Source organism: Nestor notabilis, unplaced genomic scaffold, assembly GCF_000696875.1.
Source record: "Nestor notabilis isolate BGI_N333 unplaced genomic scaffold, ASM69687v1 scaffold13879, whole genome shotgun sequence".
Classification (NCBI taxonomy): domain Eukaryota; kingdom Metazoa; phylum Chordata; class Aves; order Psittaciformes; family Psittacidae; genus Nestor; species Nestor notabilis.
In genome coordinates, this window is record NW_009944164.1 from 1 (window position 1) to 8,458 (window position 8,458).

Genomic DNA, 8,458 nt, shown 5'->3' on the forward strand with positions numbered 1-8,458 from the left:
TCCTTGCATCTGCCTTCCAAGACTTGGGTGGCATGATCAGAGCACTTGCCACTGAAGACTGAGACAAAGACATCATTGAGCACCTCATCTTTCTCCAAATCAAGGGTAGCCAGTTCTCCCATTTCCTTCTGGAGAGGGCCCACGTTATCCTTGGTCTGTCTTTTGTTTGTGACATACCTATAGAAGTCTTTCCTCTTATTTTTGATATTCCTGGCCAGACTCAGTTCTAACTGGGCCTTAGGTTTTCTGACCTAATGAAAGCTTTCATCTGAAGCTTTCCCTGGGGCTCTGCCATTGGAAACGGAGGCTCCTATTGGAAGCAGTTAATAAGCTTCCTCTAATACCTGGGGAAGGGTCCCATTTCCTTCTGAGCTGCTTTCAAGCTGTTTGGAAACAAAAATCAATAGTGTGTTGGGATATGATCAATGTATGTTCTAGAACTCTTGGATTGTTAATGTCCTTGTCATCTCTCTCCTCAGATAACTTTTCTGAACATGCAGATAGAGAGACATTGTTTAAAGATGTCCAAAGTAGCAGAAAGGTGAGTGGCCTGTTTGCACAATTTCCCATTCTTTTCTCATGTCCAGTTTGGCATTTCCAGCAACAGAGAGTGGACAGTCATACTGTACAGGCAAAAGAAATATTATTCACAAAAGGAAGAACCATTGCAGTACTTTTGTTTCCCTCCCCTTCACAACCCTAAAGTTTATTTACAGAAAAGTCATTATTGTTTCAAATTGAAAATTCTCTTTTTTCTTGTGTGGATGAACTCTCAGAGCTTAGCTTTTGTTAGCCTGGCACAGATCTGGGAAAGGAGCTGCATTTGCACCTTGTTGCAAGTGGTGTTCATGTCCGTGTTCATACTGGAGTTGTAGGGCCAGTTTCTGCTCCCATTTACATATATGAAACCCTATGGGAGGTACTGGGGTTGTACCTGGACTACTCGCAGCAGTGATTTAAGAGGTGGATTTCTCATAGAGGCAAATTAAGGCACAATTTGACTTGCAGAATATTTAATTCTGTTCAGAAAGTATGAACAGGTAAAGAACAAGCTCAAATTTAATTGAGAGTGACAGCTCCTCAGGTACTTTTAAGTTATGCACATTTGCAGGTGAATCACTGAGACAAGCATAGGGATTGACATGCTCTTCAGTAACATTGCTTTTAGAACAAAGCTGTGGTGAACATGAAGGATATGATAAGGGCTGGTGCCTCGTAGAGAAATAATGGAGGATTTTTTATTTAAGCAAATTAAAAAGAGATTACCCTGTGAAATGTGTTTTGCGGTGCTCACACCTGTAATTAGCAGGTGTGTACTAAACTAGGCAAATTAAATGGCAAGAGCCCCAAAGTAGATTCCTATTGGCTCATAAAGTTTAACAATTAAAACAAAAATTTATCCAATTAAATAGAAAATATTCAGAGGCTCCCTGAAATCCTGCATTCACTATATTGTATCATTGAAATTAGCACATTCATATTTATGTTTTGGGCTTTCTGGTTCTTTTTCATTAAGACGATACATTTCTGCTTTACCAAAAAAGGTAACTTTGTACTGAGTTTACCTACAATGACCTTAATATACTGAGACAGTAATAATTTCCAGGCTGCTAATTTACTAGCAAGCAGCTTTGGTTTGCTTGAATTTTTTTCTATGTAGGTATTTATTCAATAAGAGGGACTCAATAAAACTCATTCATTCCTGAACATCAAAGTCTGTTCATATAACACAACTGTTGTTCAAGTTCATAAGAAGCTACTGAAATTATAAATGTAATGTCAATGCTAAAAAACAAAACAAAACTGAACAGAAAATTTTCCTGATTTGAAAAGGCTTTGGGCTTTTTTTTATTGGTCCCAAATTGGAGAAAAAATGTTGCTATTAAAACCTGTCACATTGATAACCAGGAGAAAAGTAAATAAAATTAGAATAACCATGTCTTTTCTCTTGTTTTGAAAGTTTCATTTGTAATTATAAAGAATGAAAATCATGGCTGTGATAATTGTATCTTGAGAAGAAGTGTTTGGTTATATGATGACTTTGAGTGGCAGTGTTGCTGGATGGTCCCAGGGCTTGGTGCAGAGAGTGATGGGAAGTGCAGTCTAGATGTGGAGCATCACATAGCAGGCAAGAGGGAAGTAGAGGGACTGATGAGTTCAGTGACTTGGCAGGGGTTGGGGTAGGTGAGGAGAAACGAGTATGTATGACCTCAGTGGAATGGTTGCCTGAAATAAAAACCTGTGCAGCCTGAAAGCCCCATCTAAAATGCTGAATAAAAAATGCCAGGAACTAATCTGCTGTGTGAGGAGGTGCTGTTATTAGCAAGTCACTTTTCAGGCTGGACCCTGCTTTTGGGACTAGTGACAGTTCGTCAGATCAAGGGGGCAAGAGATGATTCCTTGGCATGCTCCTTTCAACAGCCAAGCCTGACAGTGGCATCACCTGCCATTTCTTGCAGCACAGCACAAAGGCACTTCCAGGCAGGATGAGGGAAGTCATGAGGAGAAAATAAGGCAGGGGGTGGTGGGGAAACAAGCTGCTGTCTAATATGCTGTAGGAATAAAGTATAAAGTATTGTAATAGACCGATCACAAACATTTTCCATTAATTCAAGCTATTCTATGGGAAAGCCTTTGATCAGTAAAAGAGAAATGGAAAGGCTCTCAATAGGTTATCCCTGGTCCCATGAAATATCCGTGCCCTGTACTAAAGATTTTCTTCCACCTCCTTCCTGTTTTCCTTCCAGGAGTAGATCTGTACCATCTGTGGGAGCAGGCATCCGTCAGCTGTGCTAGGCACCTTGGAAATGGTTTTCTTCTCCTTTCTTCCACATCCTTTCTCACTTGGCACCTGCACACTGTCAGGTTTAGGATTTAGCAATAAGATTCAAAAACTGTTGAGCAGAATGATCAATATATTCTACCTACTTTTTTCCCTGACTGCATTGTGCAGCATTAATACAATTCCACTACATGTGGCATCACAGAAATGGCTGGGAAAAATCATAGAATCGGAGCATTTTCCTACTAGAAGCAATCTCAGCTCCCTAGATGAAAATCTGTGCTATCCTTTCAGATCCTCAAAGTTACTGTAAAGGCTGAGCAGGGCCCCCTCATTGTGAGACAGCTGGGTTCTTCAGGCAAGCTCTGCACCCTTTAGTGAACTTTTCCCACCACCTCTTCTAACAGAATTACAGTGCATTGCCTTAAAACCCAAAAGCCCAGGTTTGGATTTTGACAGAAATGCTTTTTCCCCTTAGGAGTCCCTCTCCTATAGCCTCCGTTAGACAATGAGACAATGATTCTGCTGCTGTCATTATACTGAATCAGCAAAGTGTGCTTAGCAGTTCCCCCTTGTTTCATTTAATTTAGTTTTTCCCCTTTTATTTTTGCTAGTACTTGTACTACCATCTCTGATGCCTTCTTATTATTTTATTAGGACCAATTCAGGTTTCACAGCAGATACCTCCTGATTGATCCTTTTTGTTGGGTTTTTTCTAAGCAACCCTCTCTCTCATTGATGTCTCGGGGATTGCTGCTGCTCTCTGAAATTGGACGCTGCTCCCTCCTCCAACCCTTGACCCACAGCAGTCATGAAATGTAATTAATGAAATGAGATGAGACAGCCCTCAGTGCCCTGAGGGGCAATGGGAACCTGCTGTGGTTACAAAAGTGTATGATTTTAATGCCTTATGATAAGAGCTAGGACAAACAAAAAGAAATAATTACTGTAGAGCAGGTCAGGGAAACTTTCTGCCTTTTGTGACCCTTTGTTTCACAGGGTCTTTTCATTCTCCTGCCTTTTTGAGATATGGAGGACCAGAGGTAAAGTTTAGCATGGGCAGTCACAGTGCAAGTAGATTAGTTGTTCAGTTTGATGAGACTCAATTAACTTAGTTAATTACTTGGCAGGCCTAGGCAAAAAATTTTAAGTGCCTTAGAGTATTTGCAATATAGACTAGGATAAATTTCTTTTGATTTATTTTATATATGCTGTCTCTCTTTTATAAAAAAAGTGCCCCTAGCCCCAACCCCAGTGGAATTCCTGAAATCACTTATGCAAGCAGACACAGCCCTTTTCCCAGGAAGCTCTTTGAATCTCATCCTAGTGAGGATTAGAGGTTATGTGTCTTATCTGACTCGTTATGAAACAAGCCAGTAGAAGGGCCAGGTGTATTTCCAGCATGCAAATAATTTACTACATTCTAAGTTAATTATTATAAACTGCCATTGAAGGGTTTTACAACAGTGGCAGTAGACTAAATGGTATACCAAAGTAAGAAAAAAAAGGGTCTATATCCTGAAGCATTGATGCTTAGGTCTGTGAACTCCAGAAGATTTAAGTATATTCTTATATACAGCCCTTGACCCTATTTAGACGTGTTACTCATAACACATAAAGTTAACTGGGTATAAAAGTCTGCAAAAAAACAAAAGGGCAAGAGGCAATACCAACACACAGCAAATGAACAGAAGGACATGCATTTCATAGTCATCCTGTGGCTCTTGTGGGGGAAATCCTACCTTAGCAATCCAGTTATTGCCTCATGGGGCTTTTTGTGGGCATATCAACAGAGGCAAATTTGAGGAACATCCTGCAGTGAACTGGTGGGTGTTTGCAGAGAAACCCTGGCATGCACCATCCCTGGGAAATGGGACTGCTGTGGTGGCTGAGAAACTGGCTAATCCCTACAAAAATAAAAGGAAACAAATAAAAAGAGAAAAGGCAAAGCCGTGCCTCTCTGATGTGTGACTGAGCAGTCAGGACCTGATTCTTTTTTCCTTCCTTTCTTTTTTTTTCTTTTTTTATACTTGTCAGTTTAATAGCCTACACAGAGCAGTATGTGGAATACGACCCCTTTATAACACCTGCTGAGCCTTCCAATCCCTGGATAAGTGATGATGCAGCATTGTGGGACATTGAAATGAGGTAAGAATTGGTAGTTTTAAGTAATGTTAGAGTTGTCTTGCCATTTTGTTTGTGTGCTCTCCCCACTGCCCTGTTTGGGTAGGAAGTTATATGTCTGTAACTTGACAAGATATGAGTACATAGTTAAAGTTTAAACAGGAGCTTATGCTTTATCACTTCTGGGAATTATTCAGCCCTTCTACTGCCACATGACTTGATGTGTGAAATGCTGTAAGTCAGGTAACAGACATTCTCATGCCTGTTTAAGACATGCAGACTCAGGTTTTGAGAGTCCATAGATAAGGTACTGTTAAAAGATACCTGTTTTAGCACATTTCCTTTGACCCTTGAGATCTTTTTCTCTAGTCCTCCTTCTGCTGCAGTGCTCCAGCCTTGCTCCTGTCCTGGTATCCCATGAAAGATATGGGATGGGTTATAGGAGAGTGGCCGTTCCTGCTGTGTGGAGGTATATCTGGCACAGGAGCCAGAGGAGTGTAGCTCACGCATAATGTGTGAGACTTGCCAGGTCAGAATTGTAATAGATGAACAAAGTGAGTTAGGGGCCTCACCTGTTAGTGAACAAGCTAGCTTGTCTCTGTTACGGTGTCTAATAGATGAAAAGGAGGAGGAATGACTGTAGGAGCTCCAATGCCTGGCAACTCAGAGAGTTTCTACAAAAAAGCGAGCACAGCACTGCAATTCAGATCATCTTTTGCCTATATAATGCTCCTGCAAGGGAGTCTGGCCAGTGTCTACATCTCTTGCTATCCCAGGCTATCCACAGGCCTTGTAGTGGGGCTAAAATTGTACTGCCTGCCCCTTTACCTAGCACCAATCGCTGCAGGTCTGAATGGAATCGCTATGCCATGTATCACCATCACTGCTCACTTGCATCCTGTGGCCAAATACTGTAAGAGCTCAATGGCTTCTTGTTTAGCTGCTGCTGTTCAGGACCAAATCTGAACTGAGACTTCACTTCTTTGAAAAGAGAATGCCAAATTAATCCTGTCTGTTCTTGAATAATATTGTAAACTTGAGGATGTTACCAGCCTAAGAAAGCCAATTCATAGTGAAGCAGTGTTCCAGGGGAAGGGCAAGTTTTTTCCCTGTTAAAAAAACACATGGTCTGGGATGTGAAAGATTTTCACTTGTTTCTCTGGAAGCCACAGAATTCCATTAGTTTCATAATCTCTGCCCTCTGTCACATCATTTTAATATCTTGGATTTCCTTTTTAGTCAGTATCTCTCCTTTTCTCCGTTCTCCCTAGCAGGGCTAGAACCAGATACAGTCCCTGCACAATACTTCTCTGTAGGAACCTTGACCCACAAAGTAGTCCAGGCATCCATGATTTCTGCATCTGTTGGGGTAGCTGGAAATCGCAGAAAAGATGTCCATGTCCCTGAAGAATACAATTAGTCTGATGTCATGGCCTTTATAGGACTTTAAAATAAATGCTTGGCTTCTGCCTGTGATTTCAGAGTTAAGGAAGGTGATTATTCTGCTGATGAAAAAGAGAAAGTTGTATTGTTAGGAGATAGAAGAATAAACAGCTCTGTATTTCTATTTTATCCTCTATTGTAAAAGAACTCACTGCATCTGTATCAAGTTCCAACCTGATGAATAATTAAATGATCCCTGAGATCCCCTTGTGTTGCCTGCACAGCTGTTTCCTCAGTTAGGAGAGCAGAGCCCTTGCTCAAGAAAATGAAGAGCCTATCACTTCTAATGGTAAGACAGGCTGCTGAGTATGGACAGTCCTGTGCCACTGCAGTTCATCCTTCATGGCACTTTGGATTCAGAAAACACCACAGAAAGCTTTCCATTTTAGACAGCACATTGGTGGGGTTTTTTCATGCTAGAACATTGTTCAGGAGCAAGAAGAGCAGCAACAAATCTCTGGATTCAGCAGGAAATTCATGGCTTTCATGTCCCTATGGTCCAGGCTGGCTCACTTAACAGGTAGGCTGGCATCTGCAGTGCTGGCTGCTGGGTGAGTGCAGGAGGAGCCATCCCAAGTGCTCTGCACTTCAAGTGAGGACATGTCCATCAATTTTGCTTAGTCTTTAAACCAAAAGGAAATCAAACTGGGCATTTTATTTACCCCTTTGTCTTATTTGGTCTTCAGCACAGATCGCCACTGTCCCCTAAGGCTCTGGGATTAGGAATCACTGTGGACATGACAAGATGTGTAGTTTAATAGATATGTACTGTTAACAATGGCTTCACTGTCACAAATGTGAGCAGCTGAGCTGCATTTTAATGGTTGTCTCACAGTATGACGCCATCACACCAGAAGCTTTCAAACACTTTGTGAGCCCAGATTACACTCTGATGTGGACTGTCTCACCGGATCCTTGTGATTCCCAGGCATTGCCTCTCCCCATAGGCATCTCTGCAACATGTCTGGCAATTCAAACAACAGCTTATGTAAGTGGGGATGCATTAAGAAATAATTCAGGAGAAAGGTTATTAGTGATTTTGGGTGCCTTGCATCTCAGTGTCCCAGCTGAGATACAAAATAAGAGTCTGATTAACATGAAGGGTAGGAGGGAGATGCTTTTTAGTCTTCCAAGATTTGGGCATCCAAAAATCAGAGGCAGTGAAAAATAAAATACCACAAACCAGTAATCATTTTTAGAAACCTCGTCTGCACTACTTCTTAGTGAAACTGCTTTTTTAATGCAAATGTGGGAAAGTCTGAAGCCAGTTCCAAGTGACCAGCCAGCACTGTGTGGGACACAAGGAGATGCTCTGGAGCTCACAAGTGGTGCAAGGAACACTGTGGCAAATTTCTGCCTTGACATACGAGAAATCCCAAAGTACATTTGAGGAGATATGCAAGAAGTGTGTAATGAATAATTGTTCAAATACAGTGTGCTGTTCTTTACATGAAAACTACCAGAAATTGCTCTGCGTATCATTCACTGTTTCTCTCATTTGCCTTATATATAGCACCCAGATAGTACAGTTGCTTTAATGATAACCCTGGTCTTCGTAGCTTCTTTTTGTGTGTTATTTGCTAAGTTGTATTTCTGCAAAACGTTAAGAAAAATCCCACCATCTCATCTGATGATCTTCCTCCCTTTGCTGCTTAGCAGAAACAGCAGCAGCTGCTCGGACAGCAGGCAGAAATGTACATTCCATCTGGTTTTTCCCTTCTCTTTCCAAACAGCAAAGAACCTAGTCAGCAGCGTGTGAAAAGATGGGGTTTCTCCATGGATGAGGTGCTGAAGGACCCAGTAGGACGAGACCAGTTCCTTCGTTTCCTGGAATCAGAATTCAGCTCTGAAAACCTCAGGTACAATCTTATTTTTTTGACTTAAACTAAATGAATGGGACAAATGCTGCTTTCTTGCATAGGTGAAATGCAATGCTTTCTCTGTGTTGAACTGCTAAAAATGCGCATTTGAATGAAGTTGAGAATGGCAAGGTTTGGCCCATAGCACTGCTACGGATGCCTTTACTAGAACTATGTCAGTAATCTCAGGAACAGTGTTTAGCAGAGCCAGTGTTGTCACGTAGCATATGCAAAAGCTTGCAAAATTGTA

General features: G+C 41.4%; 1 protein-coding gene across 1 annotated transcript; it reads left to right on the forward strand.

Moving 5' to 3' along the window:
• Positions 1–479: 479 nt before the first annotated feature.
• LOC104411791 (regulator of G-protein signaling 6-like) lies at positions 480–8,208 on the forward strand (the record flags this gene model as incomplete). Its single annotated transcript, XM_010022306.1, has 3 exons — positions 480–541; positions 4,820–4,930; positions 8,083–8,208. Coding segments are annotated over 3 exons (299 nt in total), but the record flags the coding sequence as incomplete, so codon positions are not given.
• Positions 8,209–8,458: the final 250 nt, after the last annotated feature.